The sequence below is a fragment of the Ochotona princeps genome, chromosome 7 (genome assembly GCF_030435755.1).
Source record: "Ochotona princeps isolate mOchPri1 chromosome 7, mOchPri1.hap1, whole genome shotgun sequence".
In the NCBI taxonomy this organism is placed as follows: Eukaryota; Metazoa; Chordata; class Mammalia; order Lagomorpha; family Ochotonidae; genus Ochotona; species Ochotona princeps.
The window spans coordinates 32948101-32965847 of NC_080838.1; the positions used below are offsets into that span (position 1 = coordinate 32948101).

General features: G+C 38.6%; 1 protein-coding gene across 3 annotated transcripts in view; it reads left to right on the forward strand.

Moving 5' to 3' along the window:
• Positions 1–17747, forward strand: part of PDE5A (phosphodiesterase 5A) — a 151336-nt gene that overhangs the window by 18066 nt on the left and 115523 nt on the right. For all 3 annotated transcript variants that reach the window (XM_058666909.1, XM_058666911.1, XM_058666910.1), the window contains exons 2-3: positions 3447–4035; positions 14190–14279. In XM_058666909.1, the coding sequence (XP_058522892.1) occupies positions 3447–4035; positions 14190–14279 (679 nt within the window). The remainder of the gene's footprint in view (positions 1–3446; positions 4036–14189; positions 14280–17747) is intronic.

Consider the following 17747-nt stretch of genomic DNA (forward strand, 5'->3'; position numbering starts at 1 on the left):
ACTGCCGTGCCATAATCGCAGCCTTTAACAAATTAATTCTGTTGAAAATCTTCTCATTCATTTCTGTCAGCTTCAAATGCATTTTTGACATTGATGTCTTGGCCACAACTAGTAAAATTTTTGGAGTTAAATAGACATTTCCCAAGATTTGTTGCTCTCATGTGTCTCCATGTTTTTTGAAATACAACTTTATTTACATTCATGAATATTGCCATCAATGAGAAGTTACATAAGTTTGTGAAATCTGTGTATAGAAATGCTTGTGATCATTGTACAGATAATTTTCTTTGTAACGGAAATGATTAATATCTCTTTGTCATAAAGCCAGACAGTTCATAAAACCAGTAAGGTTATTTCTTTTACATAGAGGTTACAAAATTTTAATTCGCAAAAATTGTATGTATTTATGGCATATAACTTGATACTCTGATGAATATATACATTTAAATCAAGCCAATTAACATACACATTAGCTCACATACTTACCCTTTTTTGTGTACGTGATGCAGGCACTTAAAAACTACTCTCTTGGTAATTTTCAACTGTACTTTACCTGTTATTAACTGTAGTTGCTACAAGGTAGGAGATCTCTTGGGCTTACTTCTCCTATCAACAAAATTTGTGTTTGTTTGACAGTTGTTTCCCAAAGAGATCTAGACTTTCTGACTGTATCCAGCACCAGAAAATATGAGATATTATCCTATTTTTATTTTGATTCTAACATGTCAGATATGATTAACAAATGATACATGATTATTTAAAAGAACCAAGGGACTCTCCCATAAATGTAAAAAATCATAAGTAAGTAGTTGGCTTCTTTTCCTCTTCTGCATCTTTTTTTTTTTTCACTTAGTAAATGATGAAGATTACACATGTAGGTACATATAACTGCCTAGCATCCCATTGCATAAATGCACTTAATCAGCCTTCTTCTGGTAGTATTAAGTGGATTTTTGTTTTTGCTATATCAAACAGCAGTACCACAGTAAGTACCCTTAGATTTGCTACAGGTATAGAATCTCTGGAACAAAATATAGATACATTTTAAAATTTAGATGTTTCTTGCTGCCTTCCAAAGAAATGATACTAATTTTTACCACAACCAGAAAGATTAGAGAGTGAGTATATCCCTACGTTCTCTCCAAAATTGTTTATTGTCAAGCATTTTAATTTTGATCATTTGTTTGGTAGAGAAATAATCATGCCATCATGGATTGTGTTAAGTATTGTCAGGGGCAGGAAGTTTTTATCTCTTGCAGGTAAATTTGATTTATGGGAAAAACCCAGTCTTATCTAAAGATAGATAATGAAATGAATTTTAATCCTAGGGTTTTGGGGATTTTGTTTTAGTTGTTTGTTTTGAGAGAAGGTGTTAGTGAAAAATAAATAAATCTTAAAAAAAAAAGTATGCAGGATCCTTTGCTCAAATTAAAAAAAAAAGATTTACTTATTTTATTACAAAGTCAGATATACAGAGAGGAGGAGACACAGAGAGGAAGATCTTCCGTCCAATGATTCACTCCCCAAGTGAGCACAACGGGCTGGTGCTGTGCTGATCCGAAGCCAAGAACCAGGAACCTCTTCCTCGTCTCCCACATGGGTGCAGGGTCCCAAATCTTTGGGCCATCCTCGACTGCTTTCCCAGGCCACAAGCAGGGAGCTGGATAGGAAGTGGAGCTGCCGGGATTAGAACCGGCGCCCATATGGGATCCCGGGGCGTTCAAGGCGAGGACTTTAGCTGCTAAGCCATACCGCTGGCCCATTTTTCTTGGATTGAATTGTCAACTTAGGTAATGCTTACTTTCAGTTTTTTTCTTTTATATAAAGAAATCTTTTTTTGCCATTGATTAATAAGCATTACCAGTATAATGTTTATAGAAGTTTATTATCTTTTTTTTTGAAAGATTTACTTATTTTTATTGGAAAGGCAAATTTACAGAGAGGAGAGAAACATGGCAAGAAAGATCTTCTAGGGCCCAGTGTGGTAACCTAATGGCCAAAGTCCTTGCCTTGACCTCATTAGGATCCCACATGAGTGCTGTTACATGTCCCAGCTGCTCTACTTCCCATCCAGCTCCGTGCTTGTGGCCTGGGAAAGCAGTAGAGGATGGCCCGAAGCCTTGGGACCCTGTACCTGCATGGGAGACCTGGATTAGGCTCCTGGCTCCTGGCTTTGGATCCACTCAGCTCCAGCCACTGTGCCCACTTGGGGAGTGAAGCAGTGCATGAAAAACATCTTTCTCTCTGTTTCTTCTCTCTGTATATCTGCTTTTCCAATAAAAATAAATCTTTAAGAAGAAAAGAAAGAAAAGAAGAAAAAAAAATCTTCCATTTGCTCTCCAAATGAATGCAACAAGAGCTGAGCCCATCCAAAACTCCCATCCATGAGCTATTTCCATGTCTACCACATAGGTGTAGGGTCACAAGGCTTTGGGCCATCCTCTAATACTTTTCCAGGCCATTAGAAGGGAGCTGGATTAGAAATGGAGCAGCCAGGAGACAAACAGATGCCCATATGGGATGCTGGTGGTTGGAGGTGGAAGATGAGCCATTTGAGCCATCCTGCCTGTGCCTTTATTATCTTTCTTCACACTGGATCAAATTTTTTATACTTTCCATTTCTCCTTTAAAGCTAATAAATGTTTACATGTAGATATAACAAATTATGCATATTAACAAGTCAAAATTAGATATTTGTTTACAGTATTTGTATATTTCAACTTCAGAACAAGTTATGTGTTTTAAACATCAAATGAATGCATTTACATTTTCTTTTTTTTTTTTGTAAGACTTATTTATTCTACCACAAAGTCAGATATACACAGAGGAGGAGAGACAGAGAGGACGATCTTCTGTCCGATGATTCACTCCCCAAGTGAGCTGCAATTGGTGGTACGCGCCGATCCGATGCCGGGAACCTGGAACCTCTTCCGGGTCTCCCACGCGGGTGCAGGGTCCCAATGCATTGGGCCGTCCTCGACTGCTTTCCCAGGCCGCAAGCAGGGAGCTGGATGGGAAGTGGAGCTGCCGGGATTAGAACCGGCGCCCATATGGGATCCCGGGGCGTTCAAGACGAGGACTTTAGCTGCTAGGCCACGCCGCTGGGCCCCATTTACATTTTCTTAAGATGACTGGAATTTAATGTCTTTCACTTTGAAGTAAGCTAATTTTGCCAGAAACCAACTTAACACTTGATAGGCTGTAAGTCAGATATCTGAAATTATTATATATGTTTAAGTTAGACTTTATTAATATTTTCGTTGAAGCAGTTGTCCTCTATGGTTCTTCCAAATACAACTGTCTGTGTTAAGTACACCATCTTGTTTTTATTTTCTGTGACAAATCCAATTATTATCAGAATCGTCTTCCTGCAACAGGATTAAAAACAGCTCTCGGGGGAGACTCTTTCCTCCAGCACTCATGTGTCTGCATGTTTTGTCCCGCAGAGAAATGGTCAACGCATGGTTCTCTGAGAGAGTCCATACCATCCCTGTGTGCAAGGAAGCCGTCCGAGGCCACCCCGAGTCTTGCTCCTGCCCCTCGCAGCCAAGTCCTCGTGCCGACAGCAGCACCCCAGGAACACCTACCAGGAAAATCTCGGCATCTGAGTTTGACCGGCCCCTTCGACCCATTGTAGTCAAGGATTCCGAAGGAACCGTGAGCTTTCTCTCGGACTCGGATAAGAAGCAACAGATGCCTCTAACCCCTCCACGGTTTGAACATGATGAAGCCGACCAGTGCTCGAGACTCTTGGAGCTGGTGAAAGACATTTCCAGCCATTTGGATGTCACTGCTCTGTGCCACAAAATTTTTCTACACATCCATGGACTCATCTCTGCCGACCGCTATTCCCTGTTCCTTGTCTGTGAGGACAGTTCCAACGATAAGTTCCTTATCAGTCGCCTCTTCGACGTGGCTGAAGGATCAACACTAGAAGAAGCATCCAATAGCTGCATCCGCCTAGAGTGGAACAAGGGCATTGTGGGTCATGTGGCAGCGCTCGGCGAGCCCTTGAACATCAAGGATGCCTATGAGGTAAACAGGCTACCAGGGAGCAGGGGCTGGGGCGCTGGACCACAGCTGAGCTAGCGTGAAATGCAGTGACATGCAGATTTATTTAAACCTGGAAGGGATGGTAACCATTTCCATCCCTTTTAAATGCCATTGTTTCTTTACTGTGGTTCAGTCAAGGACATGGCCTATGAGAAAATTTGTTTTTCCTTCTTAACAATAATTTAAGATAACTCATAATTGTATTCTTTCACCTATCTAATCATTAGGAATTGATCTGTGTTATCTTAATACAAACATCTGAGGATTTTTCCGAGCTTCTAAAACAATCGATAATCTTCCTCCGTTTATTTATTAATTTATTCAGTTCATCGTATTTACTCCTTGATAACAAAGTCTAATTTTCCTTTCCTGTATCCTCCCATTTGTTTCTTCGCAAACAAATAAACTTAGAGATGTCATTTAAAATAGAAACTCTAAAATGTTTAATTGGAAAGATTTGATGTTTCTTCAACTTTTGCTACAAAATACCCAGGTCTTTAATGATGAACTTAAAGAATGCATTGTGAGACTGCAAATTTCTATTTAAAATTATTCCATTTAGTAATAGAATTGTAATTGTGACATAAACCATCTCAAGTGAATGACATTTATGTTATGAAAATGTTATATCATCTTGACAGAACTGTTGCTAAAGCAATCTACTCTAGTAATACTATAGAGATTCACCAGTAATTCTGATTTCTTTTATGTAATTCACAGGGTCATATATGTTTTATTCACCATTGTATTCCTGGTGCCTGGTGCAGCACCTTGTATATAATTGTTCTCAATATTTGTTGAATTAAAACAGAAGACGTAGCAGATAATAAACACTAAGGGAAACATAATAGGATCTGGAAAGTCAGGAGATGACATCTAGATGGGAAGGTTTAGGTAAACTTCTTTGCAGAAGCAGTACCCAATGTGAACCCTCAGAAATGTGAAATGCTTTAATAAAATCATATATTTTCATGTGCGATCCAGATGTAAGAGAAATTTGATGAGGAGATGGTAAATTAGGACCATGGAAATGTATGGTTAAGAGCCTAGACAATGGAGAACCATGGTAAAAAGACCAAAACAATATTGGGATCTTGAATACCAGGCTAAGAAATAGATTTTTTCTGACCCAAGGGGAGCATGCTAGTCAGATCTTAGTTGCTACGTGAAAACCTGACCAACATAAGAGATTTATTGAGCTCTTGGTTCTGTAAGTTCAAAGACACGTCTCCTACATCAGTTGGGTTCTGGTGAGAGCACTCTAGGCCATATCACATCAGGATGGATGACAATGAGAGAACATCAACCGAAGTTAGAGCTCCCATCTCCACAGAGGAAGTGACAGGGGGAATGTGGGGTCCTTTAACAACTGACTCTAACAAGAACCAGGAGACCATTATGCCCTTTAGAGTGCAGTGCTCTCAGTGACCCAGAGACCTCCCCTCAGGCCCCATATCCTACAGGTTCCCCGCCATACCCTTCTGCCATACTGGGAAGCAAGTCTCCAAAATACAGACACTTGAGGAACAGACCACATCCACACCACAGTGAGGAGAAACTCAAGATGTTTTGGAAAAATCAACTAGTATGGTTTAGTGGATGCTTCAGTAACCAATTATGGGGAAAAAATCCTAGACAGTAGGAGCACAGAAGATAACGTTTAGCAGTTTAACTTAGAGAAACCAAGGACCTTGAATTAGGACTCTGCCTTAAAGGTCAACAGAAGGAGATGAATTTCTAGTTAAAACGTTGCCTCTGCCAAACTTGGCAGCTGATAAGAAATGAAAATAAAGGGTAAAGAAGTCTCTGAGTTGCCTGAGAGCTTGAGGTTGAGGAATTCTGGTGAGGAACTCTAGGGAGAAAGATTAGGGATGTGATAGTTTAAGGGAGATCTTTTACCTCCTGCGATGTTTCTCAGATTGCATTCTATGTAAGCAATTGATTCATTCTTTTTCTCCATGCAACATTTCCTAGTTGTCATGGAGCTATCTCCGTGACCTCTTAGAGCTCTGCAGAATCCAAGAGGGAGTTCAGGACATGGCCAAAGGATTGCTGCCAAATTTGCAGAATTCCCTTCCTCACTTCTCTTGGTTTCTGCTTTTCAATGGTGTTTCAGCCCCAAGTACAGGAGGAACAGCTTCAGCTTTGTGCTTCAGCTTTGCTGAGAATACCTTTGTTTGTATGGTGCTAAATATGTCCAGGGCCGGAATTTCTTCTCTTACATGATGTTATTGAATGTGTTTATGATCTTTTAAGTTTTTTCCCTTTTTAAAAATTCATTCTGAGGGCTCGGCAGCGTGGCCTAGTGGCTAAGGTCCTCGCCTTGATCCCGTATGGCCGCTGGTTCTAATCCCGGCAGCTCCACTTCTTCTCTGTCTCTCCTCCTCTCAGTATATCTGACTTTGTAATAAAAATAAAATAAATCTTTAAAAAAAAAATTCATTTTGAGAGTAGAGAGACCAAGACTGAAAGAGATTTTCCATCTACTGGCTTTTTCCTCAAATTCCCACAACAGTTGGGCTAGATGAAGCCAGCAGCAGGTTCCCCCTGTGGATGGTGGGGACCCAAGTACTTGAGCTGCTTCCTGCTTGCTACTGAAGTGTATAATAACAGCAAGCTGGAAACAGAAGGACTTGGACCCATGGGTTACTAGTGTCTCAAACAGCATTATAACCTCTGTGCTGTGTGCCTACTTTTGCTTACCATCTTTAAGTGTACTTGACAATATACTTGTTGCATTTATTTCCTTATTTGTTTGTTTATATTTTATTTGAAACTCAGAGAGAAATCTCCCATTCACTGCTTTACTCCCAAAGGCCCTCAGCAGTCAAGGGCTGGATCAGATCGGAGGCAGAAGTTCAGAACTGGTCTCCCATGTGGTTGACAATGATCCAAGCACTTGAGCCATCATGTACTACCTCCTAGAATGTGCATCACTAGCAAGCTAGGGGTGGAAGCAGAGCCAGGACTGGAACACAGGCACTCAATAGGGACTGCAGGTGTCTCCAGCAGCATCTTAACTGATGTCCCAGTGCTTACCCCTGGCAGTGTACTGTTTTATGTTTGCAGTTAATAATGATTTAATTCCTGTACTGCCGTCTCATACAGCCAGTGTCCTTGATTTGCTCTGCTCTCAGCGTGAAGCTCTTAACATTGCTACTTTACCCTAGGTAACCTTGATCTGTGATAATAGTGACCTTGTGGAAGTTATTCATGTCCCAGGAATTTCATTGAAAACTGTAGGCTTAAAAAAAAAAAAAACCTATACGCTTTGATCTGCAATCTGTATTTATTTTAGTACTAGCAAAAGTCAGTAGGTTAACAGATTATCACTCAGCATCACTCATAATTTGAATAAATAAAAGCTGTTGTCTCGTCGTTTGTAAAAACAGCCATAATATGAAAATACATTATAATTTGTTTTTGTAAACACAAGGTACCTTTATAAACCTGCATCTGTAAAAATGACCCTTTGTAGCAGTTTTTGTTATAGTCTGTGACTGCAGAATACTTTTTTAAAAATATATATATTTTTTATTTATTTCAAAGATACAGTGACAGAGAGGGAGAGACAGAAATCTTTCATTCACTGGCTTCACACCCTGTATGGCTATAATGGCTGGGACTGGGACAGGACTACAAGAAGGTCTGCCGGGCCCAGCGGCATGGCCTAGCAGCTAAAGTCCTCACCTTGCACGCCCCGGGATCCCATATGGGCGCCGGTTCTAATCCCGGCAGCTCCACTTCCCATCCAGCTCCCTGCTTGTGGCCTGGGAAAGCAGTCGAGGACAGCCCAATGCATTGGGACACTGCACCCGCGTGGGAGACCCGGAAGAGGATCCTGTTTCCCGGCATCGGATTGGCGCGCACCGGCCTGTTGCGGCTCACTTGGGGAGTGAATCATCGGATGGAAGATCTTCCTCTCTGTCTCTCCTCCTCTCTATATCTGACTTTGTAATGAAAGTAGATAAATCTTTAAAAAAAAAAAAAGAAGGTCTGCCACAAGTATGATAGGGGCTCCGGTTCTTGGGACATTGTCTACTTTCCCGGGCACATCAGCAGGGAGCTGGATCAGAAGTAAAGTAGGTGGAACTCAAACAGGTACTCCAATATGAGATGTCTGCAGGACAAATAGCCGCTTAACCTGTTGTGCCACAATGCCAGCCTCAGCCATAGAACGCTTTACTTTTAAAGAGTTATCTTATTTATTTGAAAGGCAGCATTATAGAGCAAGACAGAGAGGGAGGAGGGAGACAGAGAGAAAGAGGAAGAGAATGTTCTACCTGCTAACTTATGCCCTAATGACCTCAACAACTGGGACGGGGCCAGGCTGAAGCCAGGAGCTTCATGCAGATCTCCCACAGGAAGCACCAGACCGAGGACTCTGGCTGTCTTCCGCTGCTTTCCAAGGCATGTTAACAAGGAGCTGGGTTGAAGTGGTACAATAACACTAATAATAATAAAAAATATATATCTATATGCTTGTACGGCAGATTAATTGAAAGAAGTTATGAGCATTTGATTCACTTTTAGTTTTGTAACAGAAAATGTTACAAATTATGCAATTTTGAAAATGCAGTTAAGTACAAACATAATTATATAGCATAAGATATATGATATTATATTATATAAACATATTATAACTATATTTAACATGGGAGACAGGTATAAGGCAGCTTAGCCCAGGGATTCTCAGGAGGAACACAGACACCTGTTGGTGCTTGCTGCATGAACCCTGAGGTTCAGTGACTCTTTTTCTGTAGCAGACAATCATCCTTGTAGGTTCTCTGAATTCTTTGTACCATAACACTTCAGATTCCCTACCATTTCCTGTCTAAAGCATTTGCTTTGTCGAAACACTTCTTTCACCCACGTCAATTGGAATGCAAACGTAGGACTCCTTTTGCTCCATCATTTCTCCTATATGTATTGGATGGTTTTCTAGAAGGGTCCGATTGCCCCTGTATGGCCTTTGCCACCTAACCGCTATTCTTCCCAGCTTCAGTTTGTCCTATTTTCTTTGTGCAGAGAAACCAATTTCCCCTTCTCTCCCGCTGCAGGTCTCACCTTCTACTTCATCGGTTTATCAGGATCATTTCTAAAGAAATAGGAACTCTCTAAGTGAATTCCTGCTGAATAAAATGAGTATTGAAATGAATTTTAGGAGACAGAAAGAACACTAGCCACTGTTTTAATTTAGATAAATCTAATCTGTCATGGAGCAATTGTGCCCCAGGGATACAATTTGAGAACTGCTGTGTCTGTGCTTGTCCAATGTTCTAATCACTTTTAGGCATTATCTTAAAAATGACACTTTTTGAAAGAAAACAAGCCCAACAAGATCTTTGTGTTGTTTCCTTTCATTGTTTTCTGATATTTTTTAAAAAGATTTATTTATTTTTATTGCAAAGTCAGATATACAGAGAAGAGGCGAGACAAAGAGGAAGGTCATCTGTCTGATGATTCACTCCCCGAGTGACTGCAATGGCCGGAGCTGAGCCTATCTGAAGCCAGGAACCAAGAGCTTCTTCTTGGTTTCCCATGTGGGTGCAGGGTCTCAAGGCTTTGGGCTGTCCTTGACTGCTTTCCCAGGCCACAAGCAGTGAGCTGGATGGAAAGCTGGTGCCTGGATTAGAACTGGTGCCCATATGGGATCCCAGGCACATTCAAGGCGAGGACTTAAGCTGCTACGCCATCGCGCTGGGCCCTGTTTTCTGTTATTTTAATGTAAGTTTGAACTCCTAAAAGTTGCAAGATGAGAATAGGAAGTTTCTGTTATACCCTTTACCCAGACCTCCCTGATGCCTTATCTTTTGCTGTGTTTGCCTTATCATATTTGCTCTTCCCTCTGGTTGGTTTCCTTTAGAGCATATAAATGACACTTGCATGTAACTTTTTTGGACCATTTAATAAATTGGAGATATATTTTGTTAACATGTTTGGTAATTTTTTTCTAAATAATTGTGAAAATCACAATATTTTAGTTGGATACAATTATCTAATCTGACACTGAGCTGGGTTACACAGTACATAGTCAAGTTGCATGATTTTTCTTCTTTTCTCTATTGAGAATTTCCTTATACAAAAATTAAAAGTGTTTCTCCTATATTCTTTATATATTTACTCATACATTTATGTCAATTTCCAAGCTCTTTATTCTATAGATTCTCGTATGTTTCCTTTTAAATTGTACAATTTAATAGTTTTTATAGCTTGACAGTAATACATTTTTAGTTTCTCTGAAAATAATGTTTTTTTCCCCTATATTCTTGAAGAATATTTTCACTGAATATTTAGACCAGTTAGAGCTGATGGTAGTTGTCTTTCAAAGTTTTGAAAGAATGTTAACATATTTTTTTCTGATCTTCATTTTCCTCTTGAGAGGTTAGTCAGCCATCCTTTATACCATTTCTATTTCAGATGTTTCATTCTGTATTTTGTTTTCACACCAGTAGTATAAGCTTAAAGTTTCCACTAACCTGGGAAATTTTTTTTTAGAATTATTTCTTTAATAATCTTACTTAGTTAATTAGGGTACAAAGGGTCAAGGACTACAGGGTGAAAGTGGGTAATACCATTGTTTCCACACTAATATTATCATTTTTTCCCTGTATCTGGGATCAGGGGAGAAACAAAGGGAAAAGCCCCACCCAGCCTCCCACCTATCCCCACCCCCAACAGGCGAGGCGCTCCGAGGGTCCTGCTCAAGCAGCCTTGATAGTTCATCAGTTCTGGATTGCTGCCAATCCTGCCGTTAACCTGGGAAATTTTTGTCTTCCACGTACTTAAAACATTTTTCAGCTCTTTCTGTGTACACATACTTTATAGTCTCAAAAAAAAGGCAGGATTATGTTAATGTTCTCCAATTTTCTTCCCTCTCAATAGTTTTAATAATGACTGTTGATCTAAGATAAAGTTCTTAACTTTTTCTTGCACTATTTTCAATGTGTTGTGAAATTCTGTGAACTTTTTATTTTACATATTATACATTAATGTTCTGGAATTTTTCTTGACTATTTTAATAGTTTTTCCTTTCAATGAAGAAATTTCTAGCTGCTTATTATTACTCCATTTTTCTTAACATTTTTAACTGTGTTTCTGATAGCTACTCTAATATCCTTAGCTTACTTATATCTCAATCCTCTTAAGAGGGTCATTTTCTGTTGCCTTCTTTTCACAATGGATTCCATTCGTTTTCCTTTGCATGTGTAGTAGTTTTTAATTAGATGTTAGACATCCTTTAAAACAAGGATAATTTTTTTTCTGATAGATAGTAAAATTACTAGCAGAATCTTTTGATTCTATAAGACGGTCTCATCTTTTGTTAGGGGGCATCTATTTTTGTAATGAATTTATTCTTAGGAGTCTCTCCAACTATATACTGCAGACCTTGCTCATAAGAAATTAGCCTTTCTCTGGCTCAGCTGATGCCGGAACAGCTTAGTAAATCCCACTGTGGCTGGTTTGGAACTCCGGTGTTTTTGAACTTTTCTCTAACTGGTATGATCTTTCATCTTCGTATCTTTAGTAGATAATGTTTGCTGATCTTCTCAGAGGATTATTGCGCTAATCATATACAATATGAATAATCAGTCTTTTATCAACCCTCTTTTATTAATTCTAACTACTTCAAGAAGTTGGGAACTCGTTTTGTTCCATGTGGGTCCTATCTGCCTTTCGCAAAGCAGGAAAATATCCTCAGGCAGAAAGAGCATTGCCTGACAATCATAAGCTCTTCCTCTTTGCCTTGTAACTTAGCTCTCACATATTTTATCCTTAGCAGTAGGATAAATCTGGTAACAGTTACTGAGTTATGTCAGGAGGGTATCCACATCTCATAATCTGAAGGGAATAATCACAATACTAAGAATGTTATAATGTTGTATGTTTTTCTAGGAACCTAGAGGATTAGACATCCTCTATTCCTATTGTTTTTTCACTGTTAGTGGAAAACTGTTTGAGATATTGGAAGTTTGCAATTCCACTTGAAGTGAACCACTTCAGTGGACGGAGATCCACAATTTAAATTGTTCAAAAAAAAAAAAAAGACTCAAAGAAGTTATGAGTCCCAATAATTTCCGTTAAACTCTTCTGGTTTGATTATATAGTTGGCTTAAGTGCTTTTCTTTATAAATGTGTACTATGAATTAGCTATTTATTAGCAAAATAACTACAGATGATGAATCATCTGTTGGATATGAATTTGTGAAATAATTCACTGTCAGTAACTTGCCATTTCATCAATACATCAATATATCATTCCCATCAACTCTCTTTAGACATTTTGCAGTCTTCAGATATCTAAATACCTAAAGATAGAATAAGTGCTTGCTCACTAGATACATTCAGCCAAGGTTTGCTCTGTATTATAAACTAATGTAATTTGCAGCATGTTTGAAGAAATAAAGCAAAAATACAGCCATATTTATGATATAAAATGTTTATATATATTTTTAAATGTATAGCATTTCTTGTGAAATTACCTTAAGACTAAGGTCATCCCTCTCGAGAGAAAACTGGCCTCATTTTTGACCCAAATTGATGGAGTCTAGTATGATCCCCTACTTCATTCACAGATTTAGTTTTGTGTGATTTTAGGCTGATTTTTTTTAATGTAATGACCTTCAAAAATAAGGATTTTCCAGTGTGGATGTTCCATAGTCTCTGAAGGGAATTCCAAATGCAGAGGCTTACGGACAGTGTTGCTATTATTAGGTTGAGTGTGTTACTTCCCAAGGCTTTGAAGGGAAAAATACTCGTGCAGATGCTTATGTTCTGAAATGTGTGTTCCATTTGATTTTACCTCATCTACTTGATGTATCTCTGTATGTTTTATCTACTGTGGTCCCACCCACTCTCCAGAAGCACTTACACACACTGAAGATTGACTTGATGTTAAAATAAATTCAAAATGTTCTCATTTGATAACTGTAATATTTGTGAGCAAATGTTTTTGAATTCCTGTACTAATAAATATTGGGAATTCAGTAATCATCAACAGCAAAATCCTCCTAGAGATGAGAACCCAATTTTAAAATATGAGGTTTCCTTCTACCTTTTTTTTCTGTAACTCACATTTGGAACTTTTACACCTTTCAAAACTGTGATGGTGAAGATTATTATTAGATGCATAGAATGTACTTTGTGTAATTTGGAAAGATGAAGGAAATCCTTACAATCTGATTGAACAGATACTTCTCTTTTATATATATATATATATATATACATATATATATATACATATATATATATATATATATGCAGCAACAACAATTCTCATGAACCCCTGAAGTGGAAGTACAGAATATTGAGGAAATATAAGGGCAACCATGTAAAGAGAAAGGGATCTTACCTATTGGGAAGATCATTTGGGAGGTGACACGCTCTTAGAAAAGGTGAGGGGCCTGGTTTGATGGCTCAGTGGCTAAGTCCTTGCCTTGCATGAACCGGGATTCCATGTGGGTGCCGATTTATATCCCAGCTGCTCCACTTCACTTCCAACTCCGTGCTTGCAACCTGGGAAAGCAATTGAGGATGGCCCAAAGCCTTGGGACCCTGCACCCACATGGGAGACCTGGAATAGGCTCCTGGGTCCAGGCTTCAGATAGACTCAGCTCCAGCTGTTGAAGCCACTTGGGGAGTGAACCAGTACATGAAGGATCATTGTCTGTCTCTGTAAAACTGCCTTTCCAATAAAAATAAATCATGTTTAAAAAAAAAAAAGAAAAGTTGTGAAGCAAAAATCTCCTCTTGGGAAGGCACAGTAAAATCAGGAATAGATGGGGACAGGCAAATTGTACTAAAGCAGTAGAGAGAGACGCCATGTTTTCCTGAGTTCATGTAAGGCTGTATAAAGAAGTTAGTATTTTGGATTTCATTTATTTCCTTACATTTATTTAAGTCTGGCTTTGGTTCTCATAAGCACTAGCTGCTAAGAGAGAAAAAAACAACATAGATTTATGGTTGTCAAAAATGATATGTACCAAAGTGATTTGATGCCTTTCACAATAATAAAATTGTTACCCAAAGCAATGAGGTAAGTCAAAGGTTATAGTTCTCTAATCTAATGCATCTGAAGTATTACATCAGTCTTTGAGTCAGTCAGTCATTAAATTGAATTTCTTTTTCCTTACTAGGATCCTCGGTTCAATGCAGAAGTTGACCAAATTACAGGCTACAAGACACAAAGTATTCTTTGTATGCCAATTAAGAATCATAGGGAAGAGGTAAGCCAATTTTCCATTTTATGAAAAGTATTTGAAAGTATTTTGTTCTTTGAAAACTTTTTTTTTTTTTACTTTGCATGTGTGTGAATTGATGCTATGGTGACAAGTTAGCTGTGAAGTATGTCGGTGTTCTGCTTCATATTTTCTGGACTTTGGTTCTGGGATTAAATTGTACCAGACCTTATGCCCTTCGTCTTGGGGGAAAATACTGTACCTGTCATTCTCTCCCCCCCTCCTTCCCTGGATCCTTTTACTTGCTTAAATATATGATTGTGGCTATGATTCAAATTAGTATATTTCCTTTTATCCAAACTGTCTGAAGCATGCTTATTTCAGAAATGGGCATGTATGTGTGATGGTCACTAGCTGATTTATTTGGATTTGAGTTGAGATCTTGAAGAAATGGATATTGTGATTAATTGGATAATTTCACTATGAAAATTTCACAAGAAAATAAAAATGTGTTTGCCTGTATTTTACCTAGAAGGTTGATTCTGTTAGCACTGGATTTTTTATTTTATTTTATAGTTTGGAAAAAAACTAATTTTCAATTAAACTTAGTATTTCAATGTCACATTCTCAACTTTGTAATACAACCAACTGGCAAATTCTACAGGATTATTAATCATATTAGGGTTCTCCAAAGAAACACAATTAGTTTTCTTCACAAATTTGAGAAGGGGAAGGGCTTGACCGAAGATTATAATCCTGCTTGGAATGCTTGCATCCCCTATCAAAGTGCCTATATTCAAGTCGTCCTTCATTTCGGATTCTAGCTTCCTGCTGATTTACACCCTGGGAGGTAGCAGATGATGGCTCACATATTGGAGTCCCTGCCACCCACCTGGGAACCTGGACCAAATTCCCAGTTCCTAGCTTCAGGTTGGGCCATCCCTGGCTATTGCAAGCATTTGAAGAGTGAATCAGCCAATAGAAACACTGCTGCCTATCTCTGCCTCTCCCTCTCCCATTCCCTGTCTCCTTCTCTCCTTCTCTCTCTTTCTCCCTCTCTCCCTCTCTTCGTCTCTTTCTCTCTTCCTCCCTCCCTCTCTCCGTCTCTCCCTATCTGCACTCCTCCAATGACTGAAAGAAATAATTTTTTATTAAAGTTTGTGAAAAATAAGTTTTAGTACAAAAGATTTTGAAAGCTTCGTGTGTTTTTTTTTTCATAATTCACACTGCCGTGAGATTTCTGGAGACCCCTTGTTCTGAAATCCATAGATATCAGAAATTTTGCACTAAAATAAGCTTATATTCTATCTTCCATGAACTTTTTGAGTGTGACCATATAAGAGGGGATTTACCGTGGGAATTGGATCATGCAGTTATAGAAACTAATGAGTTCCATGATCTTCTGCCTTGAAGTAGGAGATCCAAGAAAGCCAGTGATGTGACTCACTTGGAGTCCTAAGGTCAGAGAAGTTGTGGGGAGCCACTGGTGTGAGTCCCAGAGTCCCAAGGCTGAGATTTCTGATGTTTGTGGGCAGGAGAAGGTGGAAATCCAGGCTTCTGAAGAGATCATGAAGTTATTCTTTCTCTGCCTTTTTCTATATAAGCATTCAGCAGATTGAATAAAATGCCCACCCATTCCCTGATAAGGGCCTCTCATTCTACTGGCTTAAAGGCTGTTCCCACTCACACAGACACACTCAGAAATAATGGTTCACCAGCTGCTAACTATTCCTTAACCCACATGCATTAGTGAATCTACAAGACAGGTAACTTTATGAAAAGAAGGAGTTATTTAGCTCACACTTTTGGAGGTCCAAGGACATGGTGCCTGCATCCATTCAGTTCCAGTGGGCCTCAAAATAAAGGCAGAGTGTGTCTAGGAGGTTGAGTGAGAGTACAGTTGGGCTTTTTAAGCAGAGTTTTTTGGGGAGGATCACCAAAAGCACTACATAATTACTACTTTCCAAAGTACACCCCCAATGACTTGAAGACCAACCCTCCAATAACAGTGAACCCAGTAGGGGCACTTAGGCCCCATCTAAACCATAGCACCAGGTGAGCTGAAAACTAGTCATAAAAACAATTATATTAGAATCTCTAAGGACAGAACCTGAATGTTAACATATTTTAGAAACTTCCCAAGTAATATCAAAGTATGGCCTGTGTTGAGTCATACTACTCTTAATGAAAACAAATGACTGCACATTAGAATCACCTGGTAGGGTTTAAAAATTCTTAAGTCCAGGCTTTACCTTGAGTCAGAATCCCTGGGACTGAGATCCAGGTAGGAGCATTTGTAAGAACCCAAGTGATTGCAATGTACAGCCAACATTGAGAATCAGTTTCCATCATCTTACAAGTACAGTTTGTAGCTTAACAGTGGTTTAACTACTGTATTTATTTTCATTCTGGTACAAAAATGATATACATTCAGTAGAGATCATACTTTAGTTTTGATTTTTTTTCCTGTCTGGAATATAGTACTCTCTGGTGGATGTGTGCAACAGCTACAACTCCCAGTCCACTACACATTAGAAGAGGAAATAACCCATACTCTGCAATGTACCATGTTGTTGAGCTGAGATATCCAGCTAGCTGTATTCAACATATTTGCATCTTGATGATGATTTAGGAGTATATAACCTCATCATGGTCAAGGTGCATCTGTACATGATGTTTTTGATTGGTTTTAAAAATCCTCACTTCATTCTTTTCTTTCCTTCTTCCAGTTACCCAGTCCCATTAATTTTTTTTTACCATTAGAATATTTCTCATTGCAGTTCATTCATTTCCATTTTTTAAAAACTATTTATTTTATTATTTCATGCTATGGTTCCATAGGCTCCGGGATTTCCTTTCCCTCCTCCCCAATTCCCGCCACCCACAATGTCCCCCCTGTCATTACAATAGTATAGTTCCTTTATTTTCATTCCTACTGCCTATCACTTTGTAATTCAGATCTTGAATTAGTGCTTGAGCTTTTAAAATGTTCTCTTAAGGGTTACTGCTTATAAGGCATTTCTGTACTGGCAGTCAATCTCCTTTTAATTCACTCTGCGTATCAATGCTGTGGAATTTTTCCTTAAGCACAGATTTCTAACATCAGTGTATCTACAACTTTAACATGCATAGGAATCATCCTATTTTGATTCACAAAGTCCTAAGTCAGTACATCTTAGTAATCTAAAATAAGTTCTAATCTCTGAAGATTGCTTCAGAATGTAAGAGCCTTCCAGCGTTGGTTACTGAAAAAAGATTTGCAGCTATGATATGCATGTGAGATTACATAATTAAATGAGATTAAATAGCCAGCTAAGTGTGTGAATGAATAAGATAAAAATTTCATATGTAATGTGATAATATGAGACTTTTTGATGATAGTATTACCAGTAAGTTTCAAGTTAAAAATGCATCCCATGCCATATAGATTATATTATTATATTATTATACTAAAAATTCATTGTTCATATGAACTCAAATTTGACTCAGATTTTTATCTGACAGCCCTACTTAGAA